The 24,403-nt window shown below is 39.5% G+C and overlaps 2 protein-coding genes across 14 annotated transcripts in view; one reads left to right on the top strand and one right to left on the bottom strand.

Annotated features, from left to right (window-relative positions):
• Positions 1–8,000, bottom strand: part of Trmt1l (tRNA methyltransferase 1-like) — a 33,062-nt gene extending 25,062 nt beyond the window's left edge. For 3 of the 7 annotated variants that reach the window (XR_005492245.2, XM_006249992.5, XM_006249993.5), the window contains exons 1-3: positions 7,561–7,780; positions 2,946–3,056; positions 1,012–1,125 (exon numbers count right to left, since the gene is read on the bottom strand). Coding sequence is in view for 4 of the 7 variants with exons in the window: in XM_006249992.5 (XP_006250054.1) it covers positions 1,012–1,125; positions 2,946–3,056; positions 7,561–7,780 (445 nt within the window). In the remaining 3 variants the exon portion in view is untranslated. Of the gene's footprint in view, positions 1–1,011; positions 1,132–2,945; positions 3,057–7,560 lie in introns of those variants that run through there. The other 4 variants (NM_001037192.1, XM_017598807.3, XM_063272317.1 and 1 more) reach the window with 4 other exon arrangements.
• Positions 8,001–8,223: 223 nt separating this feature from the next.
• The window catches only part of Swt1 (SWT1 RNA endoribonuclease homolog), a 57,486-nt gene continuing 41,306 nt past the window's right edge, over positions 8,224–24,403 (top strand). For 6 of the 7 annotated variants that reach the window (XR_005492213.2, XR_005492214.2, XR_010056907.1 and 3 more), the window contains exons 1-6: positions 8,227–8,366; positions 13,089–13,187; positions 14,690–14,776; positions 17,013–17,096; positions 20,120–20,178; positions 21,553–22,240. Coding sequence is in view for 3 of the 7 variants with exons in the window: in XM_017598703.3 (XP_017454192.1) it covers positions 13,134–13,187; positions 14,690–14,776; positions 17,013–17,096; positions 20,120–20,178; positions 21,553–22,240 (972 nt within the window). In the remaining 4 variants the exon portion in view is untranslated. 7 annotated transcript variants of the gene reach the window in all.

Raw genomic sequence — 24,403 nt, 5'->3', positions numbered from 1 at the left:
GACTGAACAAGCTATCAGGAGCAAAGCACCCTCCGTGGCCTCTGCCTCGGGTTACTCTCGAGCTTCTGCCCTGACTTCCCTGCATGATGGACTACAAGTTGTAAGATGAAAAAACTCTGTCCTCTCCAAGTTGCTTTTGGTCATGGTGTTTTATCACAGCAATAGAATCTTTCTAAGACTGTAGTTTACTGTGGAAATAAAAGCTTCAATGTTTGCTACAATAAGTAGAATGTATTCTTTTAAGTGGCCACATGATATATATGTATACATATGCATATCATACACACACACACACATCCCACAGTATAGTCAATATTCCTTTTAATTCTGAGTTTTTGTCACCAAGAACACTGTGAATGAATACCTCACACATCTATCACCGTCTCTACTCTTGTCTATTGGTAATTTTATTGCTAAGACACTTACGAGAAATAAATGTGTGTATTTAAAACGTAAAAGATGAAGCGTTATCTTTTCCCACAGAAACTGTGATACCTCGCTGGCTCTCAACGTGAATTACATCATTTTTGTCATCATAGCAGTGAATTTTTAATAATTTCCATTTATCTATAGTAAAGGCTGTAATTCTGAATATTTGTCTTATATTCTACCAACATGCTAAAATTTCCAACTATTGACTTTTTTCTAATATTAATATCCAATTTTTAAATTTTCTTGCTTTTCTACAATTACTTTGTCTTTAAAATTATAGGTGAAACAGTAGCTGTCCTACAAGATTACTAAAGCATTGTTAAAAAAGCAACAGGGACTCCCAGGTCAGAGTGCCCAATATATCACAGTCACAGATGTCTAATAAATGCCTACTGAACTAAATGTCATGTTTACTGCCTACACAGCTGCATGCTATCTTATCAAATACATTGAGTGGGGACATTAAATCATCATAATATAAAGTGAAAATACTTGACTATGCTTACAATAACATTCCAAAGCTAGTAACAAATGTACAATTCACATACATGACTCTTAGGTAAGCAGAAAAACACTAACCTTCAAATTCAACTGAGATTTTCCAATGTAAATTCTGAAGGTGTCGACGAAGCTTATGACTGCTGTAAGCTCTGAACTTTTCCTTAGGACACAGCGGGCAAGTTTGAATGTTTTCTTAAAAGGAAGAAAAAGCACAGACCATTAGCTGTGAATGCCTGCATCAGCCACACAGTAAAAGGGAGCCTCCCCATACATTTATCACCCCTTCCTTAGATAAAGGCTTTTTAACTGTAAGAAGAAAACACTTGTTTCTGATCCTGGATGTCCTTCATGAGAACTGCAGCATTTAAACATTGGCTATTTTTAGCTTTGAAACTCGGTGATCTGTGTCTAGCAGATGACAGCTGTTTCTAGTAGGAACCAAGAAGTTCAAAAAGCGAGATTCCCTTCAGCTAAACTTTTGCTAGAGAGATCACCACTCAGCACCTTAGAGTGGAAAACCAGCAATATGGCATTTCTAGAAGGGCAGGGGCTGGGGAGAGGTGCCTGAGTGTCTGCTGTGCTATTTCCCTACTACTCTGGCAGGGACAACAGCAGCCGAAAGACTGGGTAAGAAAAACAGAAGACAAAATGCAATACATTGCTATTCTGAGAGCAGGGACCTGGTGAAACCACCACACCCTGAATTTCTGAATTACTTCCTTCATGTTTTCCTTACTTATGAAGTATCTCTGAAGAAAAAAAAAATCGATATGGGTCATCAAAATAGAGCATTAACTCAGCAATATAGTACACTTTAAATAATAATTCTGGTAATGTGTTCAAGAGTTAAAATCTCAGGCTAGCATGATGGCCCAGTAGTAAAGACATCTACTTGCTGCCAAGTGTGATAACCTGTGTCCAATGCCCGGGACCCACACACTGCTTGCTGCCCTGCCCCCACCAATAAGCAGGTAAACAAATAAAAATTAAAGCCTCAAATTTAAGCTTAAAGCAACAAAATATACAGAAATAACAAATCAATAATGATATTGTTAATTCAATAAATAAATCCTTCATATATAGAATACAAGTATAATTAATTTTTGTATAGACATAAGTGTTTAGATTAGCAGAGCGGGGCAGGAGGTGGCTCAGTGGGTAAAGGCACTCACTAAGGGACAGCCTTAGTTGGAAACTCACATGGAAGGACTGCCTTTGACATGCATGTCAAAGGGGGAGGGGGAGAGAGAGAGAGAAAGAGGGGGAGGGGGAGAGAGAGAGAAAGGGGGGGAAAAAGGGGGGAAGGGGGAGGGAGAAGGGGGAAAACGAATAGCAGAGGCAGGACAGTGGAGTATACCAATTATGCTGCCGCCCTTTTATGCTGGGGATGTTAACTGCTACGTTACTTATTTTTATTCTAAGTGTGCATGTTTTACCTGCACGGATGTCTGTGCACTGCCTGGTGCCTACAGTGGCTAGAGGAGGGTGTTGGATCACCTGGCACTGGAGGAATGGCTGTGACCCATCATATGGGTGCTAGGAATTGAACCTCGGTCCTCTGGAAAAGCAGCCAGTGCTCGAAACCACTGAGCCACCTCTCCAGTCCCAGCTATGCTATTTAAAGCACTGTTTTAGGATATCCAAAATTTGTGCTAATTCAATTACCACCTTATAGCAACAGAGTCCTTAACTATGAAACTGTTAACTATGAAAATGATTATTTGACTAGTTCTACTTCAGATTTATTCTTAACAAACTGTTTTCATAAGCTGAAAAATGATGACCTGTTAGAAGTTGAAGGAATGTCTCAAAATAAAAATAAAAAATGGAAAATGACAATTAAAAAGATATGGCACCTTAGCTAAAGAAATCAAAAGGGGTAAAATAGAAATTCAGTGTGTATGTGAGTGTATATGTGTGCACACACATGCATCTTGGTGTCTGTGCATGCATCTGTGCACGTGCCCTGTGCCTGTGTGTGCCTGTATGTGTGTCCCCAAACACAGAAATACCTGTACCCAGATTATCTGAGTTCAATGAACTGGCAGAGTCAACATCTCCTTCAGTCCCAAAAGCTAACTTCTCCAGATCAGCAAGCCGCCTTTGAATTGAGATGTGTCTCTCTGAAAAGAAAAAAATTTTGAGTCAGAAAACTGTTTTAGCAATTTCCCCCATTCCACTTTCAGTTACACCATGCTGAAGCTTATGCTTTTCTTTTCTATAGTCTACTACCTCACGGGGACTGCTACAGTTTAGATTAGAAAATGGCAAGTGTACTTTAGAATGCAACAAGTTACAGAGAAAAACTCTACTGTGTACCTTTGAGCTTTCAAATTTTATCTAGTCAAGGTAATCCCATGGAAAATGTTTCTAGCTTGGGGGCTGGAGGCGTAGCTCAGTGGGTAGAATGCTTGCCCAGCATCCAGGAAGCCCTGAGTCCAATCCCTAGTACCACATGAAGCGGGGGAAGAAGGGGGAAAGGCATGGTGGTGCATACCTGTAATCTTACCACACAAATACAGAGGGTAGGAAGTTCAGTCATCCTTAGCTACAGAATAAATTCAAAGTCAGCCTGGGATAAATAAGACCATGTCAAAAAAAAAAAAAACAAAACAAAACAAAAAAACCAGAAAACAAAAGTTTCTATCCTGTACAAAATAGTTTGAGAGTTATAATGCCTGTTTTGTGTCTTCAAAGAATTTTAATTACATGTGAGCGATTAACATTTTAATTTTTAACTGTAACAGTTAGGTAAAATGAAATGAGTATCAGATATAAAGGTGGCAATGATACCAAGGAAGGACCAGTTAATTCTAACAAGTGGCTGAGAACATAGATCATGAGTACAATTTCATGACTTAGGCTATGAACAGAAATTCAATTAAGTAGACTTGGTGACTAGTCTCATTAATTCAAAAGTAACCTCATGAACAGAAGTTGGTGGTATAAAATTTCCAGCTACCACAGCCCTTGTCTATAAGGTAATATTTGGGGGTGGGTAGGCTGGGTAGAGGTACAGGTAAAGTGAGGCTTAAGTCCAAATGGTAAGGAATTCTGTTCCTGTTAGCTCAGACTTTATTCTCTGGGGAATGGTCAGTCATTTCAAGCTTTGGCGGGAGTAAATGATTTGAATGTGAATGCTTCAGGGAAGTGTCTGGTGTCAGCAACCAGGAAGGTGAGAAAACCATCAGGGAAAGGTTCGGGAGAATAGAAAGTGGGGGAAAGGAAGAGGGTTTGGGTTATGAGAGCTATGGGTAGGAGGCAAAGTAAAGATGGACTCTGAGTTACGTGGCTCTGAAAAACAGTGCCATCAGCCAAAGAAGGGGAGGGACTTTCTGGTAGGAAGGTAGAGGACAAGAAAAAAGGAAATTTGGCTTTCAACATGGCATGTTTTATGTACTACTCAAAGTAATGGTGTCCAACAGGCAGTTAAAATGTTGTGTCTGGAGCTCAGGAATGAATGAATGAATGAATGGGTAGGAGAACCACGGAGACAGAGAAGCCAAAGGAGAATAATATATGAAAGAAATACACAAAACCTAAGTATGGAAAGGCTAAATCTAGAAAGATTAATAAGACTACTGTATTTAGTGGATAGTCTCCCGTCATCTTTTGCTTTTGTTTATTTTGTTTTGTTTTTAAAACAGAGTTTCTCGGTTGGGGATTTAGCTCAGTGGTAGAGCGCTTGCCTAGCAAGCACAAGGCCCTGGGTTCGGTCCCCAGTTCCAGAAAACAAAACAAAAACAAAACAAAACAAAACATGGCTATAAAACAGAGTTTCTCTGTGTAAGCCTGGATGTTCTGGAACTTGGCCCTGTGGACCAGCCTGCTCTAGAAATCTGAGATCCTCCTGGGATCAAAGGTGTGCACCGCCACTGCCCAGCTTCTTGCATTAAAAACTGCAGACAATAGATGACCAAGTGGAAAACAAACACAGAAAACCAGTGTGGTTGTTTTTTCAAAAACGTTGGAAGTGCAGAAAAGGAGACAGATAGAACTGCGACTTGCTTCTTCCAAGGATGAAGAGTTCTGAATACAGTGCATTCCGAAGGAAGGGAAGGAAGGGAAGGAATATTTACACGGTGGGGACTGGAATGCATAAGCCCAGGTGAGGCTCACAGGCAAGCAACCCCAAGAGAAAGGACCATGGAACGAATCTCAGGGCTCAGTCAATATGCTCAGTAATGTAAAGCCTTAAGAATTTAAATTCCATTTCTGATGATGCCATCGTTCATCCTGCCTCTCCTCCCATTCATTCTCAGTCCCCTCATTATAATCTTTGTCCTTTATGGCCTTTCTTACAGTAAACAATAAAAGGGCAGTAATTGTATATGACTCATCTTTCTGGTGCCTAAGTGTCAAGTTCAGGAGCTGGTACTCAGCAGCCACTGAGGATACTTAGTTTTTAAAAAACACTAAGACTTTTAGAATGTAGTAGCTAGCACATTTTTATCACGAATTCTGGAGTCTAACACCATCAGACACTTCTGCTCAAAAGATAAGTTTTCTAAGCAAAGCAAAGAGTGACAAACATTATTGTATTATTTATCTTCATACTTTTCTTTTTTGAGAGAGGAGCTCACTATATAGCCAAGACTCTTCTGGAACTCATTATGTAGCCTAAGCTGGATACAAGGAGGATAGTCATTATCCTCCTGCCTCGGTTTGTCAAATGCTGGGATTACAGGTCTGAGCTGCTATGCTTGCTTGATTAACTTCATATACTAAGACTTGTTTGCAAACTTAGAATAAAGTATAGGCAAAAAATCCCCCAAACTATCTTCTAGTTTCTTAGCTCTGACAGTAATGATCAAAAGAGAATTCATTTATTCAAACTAAACTACCACATTTGACATCTCAAAAGGTTCTGTTCCATAGATCAGACGTGTGTATGTGAGACAGGGTCTATAACGCTGCAGAAAGGTTTACATACTGAATTATTCTATTAGGCAGCACAATATAAGAGGAGGATCCTATTCAGTTAGAAAAGGAAGACTGAAAACCATCTAGTCTACCATTGAAGGGAAACTTTAAAACCTGTCTGAAAATTCTTTTTTATATCTGTGAAATCCTTTCTGGTTCAACATGGTAATATCATTCCGTACTTGGACAGTCAACTTGTTCTTCCGCTTTCTTTTTAATAACGTAGTGATAATCAAGAAGGCAAACTTGTTGTTAAATCAGATGAGCCCAATATACTAGGAAGGTCTTTCACAACTTCTGTTACTTTTTCCTCAATTTTCAACTCTAGATCAGAGAGTCACCCTCTTCATCTTGCATGGCTTGCTCTGACTGACTTCAAAGGACTAACATTTTCAAGTGTTGAGGGTGTGTTTAAAGGTTTCTTAAACAGCACACATTCTTCACACTACACGTTTGTAAGTTTTAGCATATATATGCAAATGTTTCCAACCTCCTTCCTCTAACACTTAGATACTGTCTCCCTAGGTAGTTCAGGCTGATCTCTAAGTTACCAGCCCTCCTGCTTGAGTCTCTGGATTACAGGCATACATACCATGTGGGGCCACTATGCCCCATTGGACATCTTAAAGTATTAAAGTAGTAAGGAGGTGAAGAAGCATTCCCCAAACTGCTGAACTGTTTCTGATTTAAACATAACCAGGAGGGCAGTAGTTACTCCCTTAACAGTCCCTACCCATCAAGGTTGTAGATAAAGAGAGAGAAAAGGCCTTGTTTTGCACTAAGAGCTGTGACCCCAAATGATGAGGAACCCTACTGGCTGACTTCTGTCCTTCCTGTGATCAGTCCTGCTACTCTTCAATGTGGTTTTAGAACTACAAAATAATTCTCTTAGACTATGACTGTTTTTATGTACATTTAACCCCAAGTTGGCCTAGAAATATGAATTAATTTCTCATAAGTGATAATTCAGGAGTCTAAAGATCAATTAATTAATGGACCACAGATTTGTTGAAAGAACTTGTTGAATTTTTCTTAGGCCCACTGTACAAAGTGTTAGAAGATACTTAAAGTGCTAATAATTATCAGTCTTATGTTTCCTATGTGAACCGATAAACCATACCCCTCAGAACTCGTATAAACACATTCAGGGAATAAAAACATGGGCTATTAAGCTTTCACGATCGTCTTCCTTTGGAATGAAGTACAAAGCTCAATTGGTATTTAGCATATTCCTCTCCATACAAGACATGGATTTCCTATTCTTGGGAGCAAAATATAATACAGAAATATGACAAATCCACCAGTGTGTGTAAGTACTGACTGACAAATTGGTTGTTTCTAAATGATCTTAGCACCTCCATTACTGTAACACAGTGGAAAGTTTTTTTAACTACTGTAGCCTGGGTTGAGATGGAAACTACTAAAGACACTAACGGACACAGCCACTAATTTCATTGTTTATTTTTATCTGCCTCACGCCTGGCCTTCACATCCTTCACGATGATGTCCTCGAGGTTTATGGATGTATCCCTTTCCATTCTGTACTCCTTTTACTCTTACCTGCCGTTCTGGTTCCTCCTCCTCCCATTTCCTTAAATCTGCCTTTCCACATTAAAAACCACCTTGGAGAAGGGCCTCCCCTATTCCCCAGCGAAGCATGGTTTCTCGCTTTTCTGCGGCAGAGATCAGGCCGTCTGCACTTACTGCTTTCAGCCTCCTCGGGGACAGAGGCTAGGGACGGGGACAGGGCCGGAGCCGGGGCCGGGGCAAGGGCTGGGGCTGGAGCCGAGTCCGGCGTCGGAGCCGAGTCCAGAGCCGTATCTGCGGCCGGAGCTGGGACCGGAGCCGAATCCGGGGTCGGGACCCTGACCTGGGCCTCCTCCTTCTCCTGGGGTAGCAGCTCCTCCTCCGCCATATTCTCCATAGTTACGGCCTCCGTGCCAGGGGACGCGGAGGGGACTCGCGGCGGAGTGGGATAATAGACGTTAATGCACACAGGGCTGGATCCAAGGGCGGGGAAGCAATTGGGAAGGCTGTACGCGAGCCACAGACAAACGGCGAAGCGTCAGTGACCCAACCCTGCGAGCCGAAAAACTGAAAGCCAGAGGCAGCGATTCCAGCCTTCGCCGGCTTCCCCTTCCCCGAGGCGTTACGAAGTCAACACAGACTGCGCAGAAGCGTGTGGCGGACAGTGTCCAATGAGGAGAAAGAGTTCCGTTTCCTCTGTACGTCTCTGCATCAGTGGCCGCCACCGAACCGAGATAAGACTACAATACCCAGGAGCCATCGCGCCCCCTGGGCGGTGCTCAGTTCCGGTCCTTGGAGGAAACACACAGAGAGCTCAGAGAACTCTAGAATTGCCTGGAGCGTTCGGCGCCTGGCTGGGGGTCCGAGTACAGAACTACATTTCCCAGTGTGCAGCGGGCTGTGGGAAGGCGCTTTTGGCAGCCGCCTGGACTAGGGAGTCGCCGCTGTCGCTGTCGCCGTCGCTGTTGCTGCGGAGGGCGCAGGTAAGTTTAGGGTACTCGGGGCGCGTGGGCGTTTCGCTGGGCGACGGCTTTTCACTACTGGCCTCAGGTGCCCAGACGCCGGTCGGCTCGGGACCCGCGAGCTGAGGTCTGGGCCGGACGACTCCGTGGGCTGGTCGGCGGTCGGCCCGCTCTGTGGAGTATGTGGCCGGGAGCCAGGTTGCTCCAGCTGGACCTGAGGCGGTGGGGGAAAGGATGGCGGCTTCTGAGGGGGTGGGTCTAGGCAGTTTGTGAGTCCCAGAAGCGCTTTTCTGTCAGCCCCCTGTGGTAGAGTCCTGGCTCTGCTCTCCACAACTTTCCTCACACTTGTGAACCGATCACTCTTCACTTTTTCAATTTTGCTACAACCTTAACGTTACCAGAATAAGCGCGGTGTGGTTGTGGGAGACTTTTGCTATTTTGATTTTTTTTTTCTTTAAGGCTTTTACTAACAAAGGTCTACACTTGGGGACACTTTGATGAATTTCGGGGAATATGACCAGGGAATCCTCTGCGCCTCAGGATATATCCTGGACTTGTTTATCACCGAAGCCTTATTTGTTCTTCTCTTTATTTCTAATAAGCACATTGGAGCAGACGAAAAAAGAAAAAAAAAAAAAACAAACAAACCAAGACAACCCCAACTTGAACTCTCTTGCAGGTTGCCCTGCTTGGGACTGTCTTGAATGTTAAAGGCGGGAGGGAAGGTTCCCAGCTACAAAACTCACACTCCGAGTTAATAAAGCTTGCTCGCAGGTGTGTTTTTTTCCTCTGTTGGGAAACCATAGGAGGCGGTGTGTGATTGTTTGCCACTTTGGAATGCTGTCTAGAAGTTTGCACTCTCTTTGCCCTTCCTAGTTGGAGTGTTTGAAGGTGTTTTTTCCTTCCCCAGTTTAACGTAAACTTTGTCCCCACCAATCTTATGCAAGTTCGAAAGCCCTTAAGGCCTGCAAATGTACTTATCTGTGGTAAAGTATTTGCTTAGCTCCTCAGCCCAGGCTTAAAGGTCAGAAGCCGGGCATCACAAGACAACTAAAGGCCTTTTAAAGCATTGCCTCTCCTGACTAGTTTTCCTATGTGGGGAGTTGACTATTTAACAATTAAAAGTGAGACAATAGCACCTATTACAATCTATAGGAATGCTAACTAGGACCGTAGAGATGCTCGAGACTCTTTGTCAATTCCCAGCATCCACGTGGCAGATTGAATCCGTCTGTAATTCCAGGTCCAGGGAATCTGATGCCCTCCCAGAGATATGAATGCAGACAAAACACCAGTGCACATAAATAAATATTATATTAAAATGAAATGGTGTTACTTTTTGTTTTGTTTTTTTGTTTGTTTGTTTGTTTGTTTGTTTGTTTGTTTTTCCGGAGCTGGGGACTGAACTCAGTGCCTTGCGCTTGCTAGGCAAGTGCTCTACCGCTGAGCTAAATCCCCAACCCCGTGTTATTTTTAACTTATAGAACACACCACCTCACCCCTCACTCTCCCCTTTGGGTACGTACAACAAGCACTCTATCTTATCACTAAAAGACATCCTCAGTACTTTTTTTTTTTTTTTTTCCGGAGCTGGGGACCGAACCCAGGGCCTTGCGCTTGCTAGACAAGCGCTCTACCACTGAGCTAAATCCCCAACCCCTACTTTTTTTAAATTTATAAAAAGTAAATGATTAATTTGAGTGCTTGACTCAATATTTTAACCTTATTTAGCATCAGCTAGAAAACAGATTAAATGTTAGCATGGGGATTCTGTTGGCAATTTTAGTTCAGAATTTCTAAGCATGAAGGAATTTTCAGTTTAAAGATTTAAAAGAGTATTTTAAGCATCAGTTGCATTACTGCATAAGCTAGCTTATATTTTTGTTTTTTGTTTTGTTTTGTTTTGTTTTTTTCTGGCAAGGTTTTTCAGTGTAGATCTGGATGTTCTGAAACACACTATAGCCCGTGCCGGCCTTCAGAGATCTGACTACCTCTGCCTCTAGGAGTGCTGGCACCAAAGTCGTTCACCAATGTCCAGCTGTTAACTCATATCTAAAAGCTACAATAAAGATAATTTCCACAGTTTTTCTGGATCAGGAATTAAAAATGAACTTCTTGGGTGTATCAGGCTTTGGGTCTTTAATGAGGATACATTGATGCTACCTGGAAGGTCCACTTTCATGTAAAGACTTGACAAGGGTCAACTTCAAAGTTACTCACATGCCAGAAACTTGGTTTTGTTTGCTAGGCTGTTTGAGTGACTGTGTTGTAAATGTTAGTGAAATAAGCCCTTTCCTCTTCAAGTTGCTTTTAATCATGGTTCTTATTATAGCAATAGAAATTTGGGGGTTGGAGAGACGGCTCAGTGGTTAAGAGCACTTGCTGCTCTTCCAGAGGTCCTGAGTTCAATTCCTAGCACCCACATGGTAGCTCACAACCATCTGTAATGGGATCCAATGCCTTCTTCCGGCATACACAGAGCACTCATATTCATAAAGTAAATCTTTAAAAAATGTGATTTTGATTATACACGTTAGCCCTGTTTATTATGGAGGATACTATAAGTGCTATGGTACCAAAGGCTGCAATGTTTTGGGCGAGCCATCTTATGGCAAGACTTTTTAGAACTTTCCGACCTTTGATCCCTTTTCGATTGAAATGATTTTATTGGACCCAGGGTTATAAGAATTTAAAATATATACAAATCAAATGTTTCTGAAAATCTTAAATTTATTTTAAATTAATTCTTTATATATGTAATTTAACCATTAAAGGTAAAAGTTTGTATGCTAATGATGGTGTGCTTATTTATTTTTATATAATGAAGTAAATCTTTGATAAATCTGAATATTTGATACTGCAAGAAAATCTTCAACTTTTCAGAGTTGATTGATTGATAGTTTGGTTTTATAATCATCAATGCTGAAAACATTGCTTCACATAAACAATAATATATACCAGCAGTATGTCTAAGATCATTTTAGAATTTGTTGGACATTTTTTCTACTCTCAAACTAAAATTAATTTAATTAAAAAAATATTTTTAAAAGTACAACCAGAAACTCAAACAGCAATTTGCATACATTTTAAGACAACACAGTCCAAAGATACAGTAATTAAATGTTTATGTGCTGAAGAATTGCTATAGGAAGATACTAAACTTTTTTGTTTAAAGCTCTTTGTTTTCTGTACTCAAGCTGTTATTAATATGTTTCTATAAGAGCAGAAAAGTTTTGCATGTCCAGTAAGAACACTGCAGTTCATGACATACAGTAGTCATGAATATGAGCCAAGGTATTTCAGCCAGCATTCGTGGGGGTTTTGTGGGCATGTGAAATTAAAAGTGCACATATACTGTGTTCAAGGCTGCGGTGAAGTCACAGGAGATAGTGCCAGGGAGGATGGCCAGAAACACATAGGATTCATTACACATGATTTTCAACTTTTTAGTCTGTGTGTTCACAAACCTTTTAATGTTGCCAAAATAGGGTTGTAACCCACAGTTAAGAAGTTGGAATCTTGGGGTTGGGGATTTAGCCCAGAGGAAGAGCGCTTGCCTAGCGAGTGCAAGGCCCTGGGTTCGGTCCCCAGCTCCGAAAAAAAAAAAAAAAGAAAAAAGGAAAAAAAAAAGTGGAAAAAAAAAAAAAAAGAAGTTGGAATCTTGAGAACTGCTCACACTGTAAGTTCTCCTAAGTTAGTTTGCTAGTCTGCATAAAAGAAATGTGAATTTCATCCTTGTATGAATATAAACTATGTTGTAGCACACATGAATGACGTGCTTGCTAATTTTAGGTCAAGTTGATATAGGCTGGAGACATACCTGGGAAGAGGGAAATCTTAACTGAAAAAGTGCCTCCATAAGACTGGCCTGTAGGCCGGTCTGCGGGGCATTTTCTTTTCGTTCTTTTATTCCTTATTTTTTTTTTTTTTTTGAGAACTTAGAATTCCTGGACTCAGTTTCTCTGACCTCAGCCTTTAAGTAGTTGATAGTACAGATAGGCATGAACCATCATGGCAGATTGGAATGTTTTTATTTATTTGTTTTTTTCTCTTGTGCCTTTCACCCTGCTGGAATGAAATCCTTTAGACAAGAGAAAAGAAGACTCTTATAAGCCAGCGGCTTGGGCTGGAGAGATGGCTCAGTGGTTAAGAGCACTGACTGCTCTTCCAGAGGTCTTGAGTTCAATTTCCAGCAACCACATGGTGGATCACAATCATCTGTAATGGGATCTGATGCCGTCTTCTGGTGTGTCTACAGACAGCAACAGTGTACTCACATATAAATAAAATAAATAAATCTTTAAAAAAAAAGCCAGAGGTTTAGCATGAATTCAGCTGTTAACCATAAACTATTTTTGAAGGCAAACATTTTTGGTACTTAAGAGATGGTTCTTAGAAGTTTGTTGACTGTTACGTGTTAAAGTTTTAAGGTCCCCACCACCACCCCATTAGCATTTTTCTTTTATTCAAGTTCATTAAATCTTATTTTATTTGGCTTGTTTTTTTTGTTGTTGTTGTTGTTTATTTGTTTTTTTTTATTTTTTTGAGATAGGGTCTCTCACTATGTAGCCTGCACTGCCTCCTGAATGATGGGAGATCTTATTTTATACAATTCTACCTGTTTAGATCATAAATGACCAGGAGTAATTGAAATTACTTGGCTTATAGAGTTTGTTCATATTGTCACTGCCAGCTGTTAACCTATTCTTTGGATTTTATTTCCATGTTGTCTTGCCCCACCAGACCTGGTGATGTTTCCAGTCTTTGGCTACTGTATCCCAGCACAGGATGCTGCTTTGTACTACCAGTGCCCACAAGCTTGAGACTGTTTATGACCATAAGGTATGGCTATACTCATCTTACATTTCTTTTCTGGATTTTTTTGTTTTGTTTTGGTTATTGGTTAATGAATGGTATTTACTTGGTCTAAAGCAGGGCTGGAAAAGTAAAACTGGTTAAGAAATGGACAGAGAACCTGTGATTTAAGAAAGAATTGGAAATATCTCAGAATAAAAATGTTGATACATTGAGAAAAGTGAAATCACACATTCATTCACCCAGTCAATCATGAATTTTCTCCAGTTTTTTGCTTTGTTCTTTAAATAAAGTTTTACTCTGAAGAATTTATGTAGCTATGTCTGCCCTAGGATATGTCCTGCTGTAGCTTTGGAAGTGCTGGGATTATAGGCGTATTTTATCTATTAAGTTTTTTTGAGAACTTGGGGCTGAAAACCTAAGTTTTTAATGTAGCACACTTTTCAAGGAACTCTAGGTCTGGTAGAAAGCCAACTATATAGGTATTTATTTAGATCCAACTAAATACAACCTTGTGCAAAGTATTTAAACATTTTTATTACTTACTGTGTATGCATAAGAGTGGGAGCATGTGTGTCACAGTGTATGTGGAGATGAGGACACTCATGGATGAGGAGATGAAACTTACTCATTAGGCTGTGCAGGAAGCACTTTGACTAGTGAGCCATCTCACCATCCTCAGAGTAGTTTTTATATCTACTTTACTCTTTGCTTCCTTAAAAAAGTTCTAGGGTAAGTTATCTCTAGAGAAGATGAAACTGGGACATAGAAAAATGTATGCAGTTTCTTTGAAATATCACATAGTGTGACAGTGTATTAAGAAATGAAGAATTATGATTAATCTGTTTTCAGGTGTAGGTAGGGCAAAGTCAGCAATTTTTTAGGCAGCCAAAAATGCTGATCTCATGCTTAAAGGAGAAGGCAGAGATAGAGGCATTGCCTTAAGGAGCATTCCAGAAAAGTTGTTGGATACCTGAAAGAGCAAGAGAATGTGAGTGAAGACAAGTGAAACAGTGAGAGAGCTCTATGTTGAGAATGATGAGGAGTGGTTGCTACGCAGAGGGCCTTTAAAGTTTCCATCAAGGACAAACCTAGGTTCTAAGGCAGTCTGTGTCAGAAAACCCTCCCTTTGGAGTTCATGTGTCTTTGGAAACCTGCAGGGCAATCTTACAGCCAAGGGGAAATGCTTTTAGGTGTGCTTTTTTGGGGAAGTATGTCTTGTGAGAACTCTGAGTCCTTAGTATCTCTAGATAAGCCTGATAATTCCCAGTAAAATGAAGTTGTTCTCTTTCCTCAGTGAAGGAAACTCAGAGTCCCTGTGAGTCTCTGTAGTTTCTAGGTCTGGTAGAAAGCCAACTATATAGGTATTTATTTAGATCCAACTAAATACAACCTTAAGCTTAGTTTAGCTTATGCTGTGCTGGATGTATCAAGAAGATGAAAATAATTTCAGCCCTATTTAGCTAAGTGAAGAATGGCTTGTGATACATTTTTACTGTATTAAAATACGTTTTGAATGTTTATTTTAGTTTCCAAAGATGTCTATCAAAGAATCTTGTGGAAAGGAAGAAAAGTCTCAGAAAAAACAGACTACCTCTTCACCAACTTTTGATGAAGTAAGAATTTTAATTTGCTGATCTGATACCTTTTTTAAAAAATGTGTAATGGAAAAAAATGTGCCTTAATGTTACAGTGAGATGTGAAACTTTATTGCAGATCCACGAGATATTTACTTTTATTATGCAAATCACAGATTTGAGACTTAGTAGTTTTCTTCTTACTCCTCTGTATGTGCTTTCTTCAAGACTGGCAGTGGTTTCTGTTAAGTCCACTGTTAACTGTGGAGAGCAGTCTGCCTTGACATCCCTGCAGTGTTTGCTGTAGTTGATTACACCTTTTCCTTGACCCACTTTTCACACTTGACTTCTGAGATACTTTGCTTTGTTAGTTTTTCTTTTTTCTTGGTGACTGTTTCTCAGATTTCTTTTGCTGGTCCCTCCATGCCCCATCCCGCAGGGCAGTCGACCAGGGTCTGAGGTTCACCTAGGAGAGAATGGGGGACAAGAGATGCGAAGAATGGACAGCAAGTCAGGAAGTCTGATCAAGCTGACAATTTTTAATTTTTTTCAGGCAGAAGATAGACTGGTAGAAGCAGGATATGGGGAGAGGCTAGGTAACTACAAAGGAATGAGCCTGGCTCGATGACCAGGATATTGGCTGGGTAAATTGGTCAATGGGAGGAACAGTAGGGTGGGTTGCTTAGTGACCTGACCACCAGTGCTAAGTGACCTGACCACCAGATTTATTCTATCTATTGAGTTCAAGCAGAACTGCAGGTGCAGGCTAGCTATGGCTGCTTTGATCTAACATAAGGCTAAAGTATAGTTGCTTCTGATCTAACATGAAGACTGCTTCCAACATGAGGCTGCTCCCAACACCTCCATATATTTTTTTCTTGAAGCAGGCTCTTCAGGGCATTGTTACTGCAGCACAATCCAGCTTTAGACTCACTATCCTCCTGTCTTAGTTGGTCTAAGAGCTGGGGCTATAGGTGTGCATCAGTACACACAGTTCTTACCCGTATCCCTCTTTTTACCCCCCCCCCCTTTTTATTTTTGGACAGGGTGTTTCTATAGCCTTGGCTCTCCTGGAACTCATTAGGTTGACTGGGCTGGCCTTGAACCTAGATCCACCTGCCTCTGCCTCCCAGTTGCTGAAATTAAAGAAGTGTGCCACTAACCCAGCCTTTTTATTTACATTTTTTTAAGCTATAACCTTTCAAGTACCCAAGCTCAGTTTTCCTAATGTAGTCAACTATAGTCCATTCTTTTGCTTTAGGCAAACACTTGGTATGTGACAGAATCATTTCTGTCAGTTTTCTCTTTAACATATTCAGTCTCACTGCTTCCATTCTTGCTGTTACCATATCTTAGCAAAGAACTTGATTTCCTTAGTTATTCCACTGGTTTCTAAATTCTTCTCCCTGCCTCTGCCTTTGCCCATGTGGTCCTTCCTATACAGTGAGTCAGGATACATCATGTCCTGGCTCTGTACTTTCTTGTGGGTCCTCATGTTAAAAGCCCCTTCTGGGACCGAGAAGGCTATCCACTGTCCTCTCTTTACCTTACCATTCCTTTCTTGAGTGCTTGGATTACAAATGTACTGCTCTGCCTGGTGTATGTGTTGCTGGAGATCGCACACAGGGCCATGGATATGCTAGACAAGCCTTCTACCAACTGAGCTACATTCCCAGCCCTTGTTTCTTTACTTGGTCTTCTTCATTCAGCTTGTCAGTGGAGTTTTTTAAGAATACGTTTGTTTAAAAGTTGCAAATCTTCCAACTTAAAGCTCTTCACCTTTCTTGTCCGACTTCTCTATTTTATTTCATCTATAGCATTATCTAACATTCTAAACTGAGTAGGTATTTCTATATTTCTAAACTAGGTTTAAACTTTATGGAAGTAAGAACTTAGGGTTTATTTTATTTTATTTTTTTAAGACTCAACTCATGGTCTGCTATATCTTTGGTAAAATAGTAGGTACTTCAAACAACATTGTCTTAAGCCTTTTACATTTAAGATCCATTGAAAATGGGACATAAGGTTTGTCTTATGGACTGAATCCCACTGAGGCAATACCATCTCACTATGTTCTTACCTCACCTCTGGTGTAATCACCCAGGGATATCATTTCTCCTTCACTCTTCCTTCTAGTTGAGCCTCCCTTCTTACTAAAGTTTGTGTCTCTCAGTGCTCTCAGCTCATTTTTAAATGAAAATGTCAACTTACATGATTAAGTCATGCTCTGTTTTGTGCTTTTCCATTCATTTTTTATTCTGAATGACATTCTTAGGACAAGAAAGAGGGAGAAATCTCAGCAGGTTCTACTAGTTCAGAACACTGTGTTAAGCCTGTTTCAACCAAGAAGAGAAAACTGGTAAGTGCTCAGACACCATAACTCAATGAATATTATTTTTCTTAAGGTTTTTTTTTGTTTGTTTGTTTGTTTTTTTTTTTTTTGGAGCTGGGGACTGAACCCAGGACCTTGTGCTTACTAGGCAAGCGCTCTACCGCTGAGCTAAATCCCCAACCCTTAAGTTTTTTTTTTTTTTTTTTTTTTCAAGAGATTAACTCTTACTATTTTGCTGAGCTTTGAACTCTTGGATGAATGTCAGTCCTTCTGTTTAACTCTTTCAAGTAATTGGGACTAGGCTTTGACAGTCAGTATACTTGGACATAGTAAAGTTTTAATGCATTGTTAGAAGGTTTATAATATAAAATTTCTGTATTTTCTTCTATAATTGTTTCCTATTATGCTTTGTTTGTGAAAACCAATAGAAAAACTAATGTTTTGTTTTTCCTTTTTATTTGCCACAAGTAATATATTAGTCTTTTACTTCTTTGTTCCTATGAGTGTGTGCATATGTACATGGAGGCAAGAAACCGGTGTTGAATATCTTCCTTAGTCATTCTCATCTTCTTCTGAAGCAGAGTCTCTCACTAAGGTTACTGATTGGCCAGTGAGTTCCCAGGAGGCACTGTCTTCACTTCACAGTGCTAGGTCACACCTGTAGTTCCAGTCTTAGGCAGCTATGGCAGGGATGGTTGCTGGAAGTTTGAGGTTAGCCTAGGTTAGTTACACAGCTATACTTCAGCCTGGGGTATAAAGCGAGATTCCTATTTCCAAAGAAAGGAAGGAGAGAGGGAGGAAGGAAGGAAGGAGAAGGAAGGAAATAGTATAAAAAGGTTACAAAAGATTAAAATGGTATTTTTACACTGTAAGACTAGAGCTTGTTCTACATGAATAAGTAGTGAGTAAGTGAATGCCTTGTGCAATACTGTCTATATTAAAGTTTAAAAATTCTATGTACTTAGGCTATATTAAATATAGTTAAACATTTTTCCAATAATAGATCAACCTTAACTTAATGTAGCCTTTTCACTTTATAACTTTAGCACTTAGCCTTTTGACTCATTTGCAATAATAACAGATTAAAAGATACATTATTAAATGTACAAAATACTTTTTTGTATTTTTCTATGAATTTTTTCTATGTAACCTAAATTTTTTCTTTAAAATTTTTGGTTAAAAACTTACACACATGGAGATACACAGACATAGACATTGCCAGTTTCCACACAAGGTTAGGGTCAGAATCTGGCATGTGTGACAGCATGTGGCGTGCGCTCTTGTCTTTTGTGATGTTAGTGCTTTCCTTGCACAGACCTCCACAGACTTGCCTGAGACTGGTTTTGAGGGCTGTCATCTTTAGAGATGGGTTTGTAGTTGTCTTCTTTTGTCATCATATATTTGACAATATATGGCTTGCAGCATAAACATTCTTTATTAATGGAAACCATTTGGTGTTGCAGGCTGTTTTTTAAAGCTTTTATGTAGCTTGTTGAGGTCTGCAAAAGCTTCCGCTTTTCTTGGGAGTTGCTTGTGTTTTCCTGAGGTTTCCTTTTCTCCTGGCTTTTTGCAGCCATGCATTCTTTTCCAGTTTCATCATGGGCCACTATTACATGTGTGGTCTGTCATTGATTGAAATACAATGTGCTACATGATTGTGATTAAATTTGTTTCAATTTATTGTTCTCTGTATCAGTCTTTTAGTGCTGGGGATCAGGCCAGAGGCCTTCCACATACTGAGTGTATGCACTGCCAGCCCCAGTCTTATTCGTCCTCTGCCAAATTAAATTTGGTCCAGTATTAACTATTTAATTTCTCCCCTCCTCACTGTTCGTTTCTCTCTCCATTGTACTCGACAGATTCCCTCTCCCTCTTGTAGATGCACTTTTTTTAAGGACTTAACTTTAATGGCTTCTTATATCTGTCACCCTTCCGACCTTTATTCCTCCTCAACCCCTTCCAACCCCCAATACCAGGTAGAGGGAGAAAGGGGGTACAGATCTCTTTAAACTGATTCCTGATGATTAAGGGTATTGTGTTCTTTGGGAGCAAGTCCAATCTTCTGGTTTCTTTGCTCACATCCACTTGACCAACTGCAGCAGCAGGAACCAGCAGCCTCCTCGTGCAAGAGACAAATCATAGTCACCTGCTGTAAAGCATCCTCTTCTCCCACGCCTGGGATTAAAACAAAAGCATATTCACATAATAACTGGGTTTTTAAAGAAACCAGAATTCTCACTACCCTCTCTAGCTGGGCTGATTGATTTTTTTTTTCTGCTGAATTCATATCACTTACTGCTTTCAATTTTCCCATATGTTTTGCTTACATTTTCCCATGAGTATCTCCCATCTTTCAATGGTGGACATTTGAACTTTTAGCACATACTGTTGCTCTACTTTCTTTCTTTTTAATTTTATTTAGACACCCTGCCACCCCCGTTGCTTACTTTCTACTTTTAGTTATATCCTTGTGCTGTACATACTGTTTATGTCCCCTTTAGCTTTTTGTATCTGGATCCTCTGAACATATAGATGCGATGGTGGAATTGAGTCAGACAGATGTGTTTCAGATCATGGCAGTGCCACTAACCTTCACTGTGATGATCAGAAAGATGCCAAGGGGCTGGAGAGATGGCTCAGCAGTTAAGAGCACTGACTGCTCTTCCAGAGGTCCTGAGTTCAATTCCCAGCAACCATATGGTGGCTCACAACCATCTGTAATGGGATCTGATGGCCTCTTCTGGTGTGTCTGAAGACAATGATAGTGTCCTTACCTACATACATATAATAAATAAATAAATAAATAAATAAATAAATAAATAAATAAATAAAATAAAATCTTTCAAAAAAAAGAAAGATGCCAAAATGTGTAAGCTTTGGGTGCTTTGTCTATAATAAAGAAAATAATGTCTGCTCCAAGATGATTAGAAAGATTAAGTAAATTATTATAGCAGCCTATTCATAAACACAGATGTTCTCCATTCTTCCCTATAACTGCAACAACAGCACACAATTTATATTTTTCTTAATAATTTTTTTTTTAATTTCAGAAACCAGATGATACAGACATTGTATACTATAATACAAACAGAAAACACAGTATGAAAAGGTAAATTCTCTTTTTTTCTTGACATCTTTTTACAGTTTGGGCTCAGAATTAGACTAAGAAAAGCTTTTTTAATACTTGGGATTGGACTCCCGAGTACTAGGCAAGCACTGGGCTGTATCGACACCCTTGGAATTGAGGAACAGGTGTTGCTATCCATTGCTATCCATGTAGATCAGGCTGGCTTGGAACCTGCCATGTAGCCTAGGTTAGATTTCTTTTTATATTTATTTCTGTATGTGAGTGCACTGAGAGTCTTCAAATATATCAGAAAGGGGCATCAGATCCCAGATCCCATTACAGATGGTTGTGAGCTACCATGTGGTTGCTGGGAATTGAACTCAGGACCTCTGGAAGAGCAGTCAGTGCTCTTAACCACTGAGCCATCTTTCCAGCCCCTAGGTTAGATCTTGAACTCAAGATTTTCTTATCTTACCTTGAGCTACCATGATAAACATCAGGATTAAGTATTTGTTTACTTAAATTTTAATTATTTTTATATTTATTTATTTTGTGTTAGGGGTATGTATGTGTGCCTGGGTATGGTATATTTGTGGAGGAGTAGATCTTTTTCCACTATATGCTGTCTAGCTATTGAACTCAAGTTGTCAGACATGGTGGTGGCAAGTACCCTTACCCACTGAGCTACCTTGCTGGCCCAGGACAAAATACTTAAATTTTGAAAACCTTGTATTTACTTTGATTAGTACTGTTCTGCATACAGATATTTCTGGTAATATCATTACTAGAAGTTTAAGAAAAAGTTAAGTAAAAAATTCATCAATACTGTTGTATAAACGCACTCAGACACAGTATAGATTTTTATTCACTTTAGGGACTTGGTTTTGATACCTAATTATAATAAGATACATAACTATTATATTGCTAGTAGTGATCTTGGGAAGCTAATTTAGAAATCATATGGATTATCTTTATACCTTACCTGTGAGAAAATACATAATTTTCCAAATTATAGATATGACTCTAAAATTATTTTAATTAACCATCATGTGATTGCAATTAAAGATGTAAAGAATGATAGTAGATACAGGGAAATTGGTTTTCTTTAATTTCTTCATTCTTTGGATAAAAATTTCAAAGTTTATAGTTAAGGAATTTTTTGTTAATAATGGGGATAAGTATAAAAAGTAATGTATACATTAAGTTTCAGGCAGTTATGAGTACCCATGTGGGTTCTGGAAATGAAACTCAGAACTTCTTCGTGAGCAGTACAAACTCTTAAGCACTGAGCCTCCGGCCCTGTTTCTCACATTTCTAAGAAGTTTAGAATGAGCCTAGGTAACTCTAAGGTAGTGACACATTGCCACAGAATGTTCAACAAATAGAACTAACCTGAGTTTCTGTGCTGCTTTATAGATTAAATGTAGAAGTTGGCCTGCCTAAAAAGAGACCAAAATTCAGTTCTTCGACCCAAGTAGCATCATATTTAAACAGTAACCAAATTACTTTACACAGTAGTTCATCAGATGGAGCTAAAGATACTAAACTTAAAGATTGTAAATTGACAAATATTGGAAGTAAGCTTGATTATGAAATAAAAAGCCGTAGTCTTATTAAAATTACCAAAGATATGAAATCTAAAGCTGAAGACCAGACAAAGGAAAAGAATTGGCCTTCTTTACTTATTCAGAAGAAGATGAAGGAGCTCAAGAAAGAAAAAAACAATAAAGACAGTTCTGAAGAATTGGAGAAATGCACGAAAAACCAACCTCCTCAGAATTATAATTTCAGCAATATAATCAAGGAACCACTTGAATCAGGAAGAAAGAAGATCAGCTTCAAAATTCCAAAAAAATCCTCTAGTGCCCTCCAGAAGCTTGCAGAAGAAAACATCTTTAGTGTGGATTCCAGTAAGTCAAAGAGTAAGCAGGAGGGGAAGGAACACTTGCAGAGTCACCGGGTGTCATTAAGTCTGGAGAGGCACAAAACTGAAAACTTGTTTTCAGAGTCTACACATAAGCACACTGTTTGTGAGAGGAGAAGAGAGTACCATCTCGAGCACCAAGAAACAAATGGTTCAGATTCTAAGGAAAACTGTGCCCAGGTAATGTATAAAATGAAGGGTTTGGTTTTAGTACAAGTATTTAAAATACTCAGGTTTTTGTTTCTTCTGTGATTAGTGATAATCACAGAGGACTGATTCTAATTCAGTCATGCAGATACTGTATCTGTGTCCTGTATATTCTTTATCATTCCAGCTTCGTAAGGATAATATTGATACCACTTGGTTTTGGAATCATAGTATGATATCTGGGTTCTTGTGCTGTGGGACAAAGAATTGGACAGAGACAAGTAGACAAGCAAAAGGAGAGAATTAATTCAGAAAGAATGCTGTTTAGGCAGTGACATTTATTAGAAGAGACACTTCCAAGAGGGGAAGCTGGCCAGGGCAGAGATGAACTTGAGCCGTTCAACTCCTACCCGCTGCACAGAGGTGCATTTCCATGTCATTTTAGTGTGGATTTTCTGGTCTTTTTGTGAGCGCTCTGTTACATGTGGTTCTACATACAGCCTTGTGCATTGCATTATCACATTTAAATTAGAATCATATTCTACCCAGGGTATGCATGTGTATATGTACACATACATATATAGTATATGGTAATTACTATACATAGTAATAATATATAACATTATAATAGGTGCACTTTCAGAGATTGGAGTACCTGTGTGCTTGTGCCCTTGGTGAGAGCTAGCCATTCCTGGGTCTATGTGTGTGTCCGTGTCATGTTTCAGACTTCTTTTCCTACTTATTTTCCTTATATACTATCTTTGGCAAGGCTTTGTGAAACTAACTGCTGCCCTGTTCTTCAATTTCACGGCAGATGTTAAGTATTAGTAACAAAAAGGAATGTGGTTATGCAGAGAGTCAGTTCCCATAGTCCTTTGACATGAGCTCAGTAATAGTCTCTGAGGCTTTTCTACACTCAGGTAGACGAGCCTGCAGGAGTGAATTCTAACGGACTTATTTCTTTAACAGATCACTTTCTCTGTTCTGCTGTTTAGACACTGAAAAAAAAATAGCCTATAAGAGACACATGGTCTTGATTTTAGAAGACTTACTCATGTTAGGAGAGAAAGTTCTTTAAATATAATAAAGTACTCACTTAATATTGGGATGTATAATGTAAGAATAATACAACCTGGGTACACTATGACTTAAGAGAGACTGGCCAGAGAGACCAGCATTGTACTGAGAATAAAAGAATGGGTAGAGATTACTCAGGCGAAGGTGGAGTGGAGTGGAATTGGGAAGTAGAAGTATTCTAGGCAGAGGACATTGCACTGTTTATATGAATAGCAGTGTATCCACTGAGATTTCTTGGTTCTAGTGTCTTGGAAGAAAGAATTGTACACTTTGATAATTACAGGAATGAAGACTGATTATTAAAAAATATAATGGTGGTCCTGAGAATGGAAGTAGGCTACAGAGCACAAGTCCAAGGCTCAAAAGCCCCGGTCCCCTGGGATTCTGACCACCTTCTCCCATATTTGTATATCACAAGCTTTTCTTGTGCATGTGTTGATCTTACATGTAACCCTGGTAGAGATGCATTTCCAGTCTTTCTGTGAGCTGCTTTCATGTACTAATCTTGATGCCTCTGTTGTGTCACAACAGGAACAGAACCCAGGCTAGAAACCTTGGGACATTCTTTCTTCCAGATTACATTGATATTTGTGAATCACTTTAATAATCTTTCTCTGATCTTTTCTATGGTGAATAAAATTATTTACCTTTAAGAGAAATTTTAGAAATTCAGATTATAACATTAGCACTTTAAAATCTGGGTGTAATAGCACACAATTGTAATCCTAGCACCAGGGAGGTGGAGGCAGGAGGTTCAGGAATTCTTAGCTATATGTGAATTCAAGACCAGCCTGGAGCTACACTAGACTTTGTCCTAAAAACAAAACAAAAACACACAGAGTCTATGGCATTGCATGCTTATATAATCCCAGTATTCTGGAGGCTGAGGCAGGATGTTGTCACAAGTTCAAGGCTAGCATGTTCTGCATTTAGCAGAAGAAAAGAGGAGACACACAGAGACAGAAAGAGAAGTATTGGATGGAAATCCAGGGTTAAATAATGAGATGATGTTACATCTGTGCTGGTTTGAATGAGAATGCCCCATAGGCGCATATATTTGCTTTGTTCCGGACTGGTGAACTGCAAGGATTAGAAAGTATTTCCTTGTTGGAGGAAGTG

Source organism: Rattus norvegicus, chromosome 13 (genome assembly GCF_036323735.1).
Source record: "Rattus norvegicus strain BN/NHsdMcwi chromosome 13, GRCr8, whole genome shotgun sequence".
Taxonomy (NCBI): Eukaryota; Metazoa; Chordata; class Mammalia; order Rodentia; family Muridae; genus Rattus; species Rattus norvegicus.
Note: the sequence above shows the minus strand (reverse complement) of the source record. Positions and strands in the feature narration are given on the sequence as shown.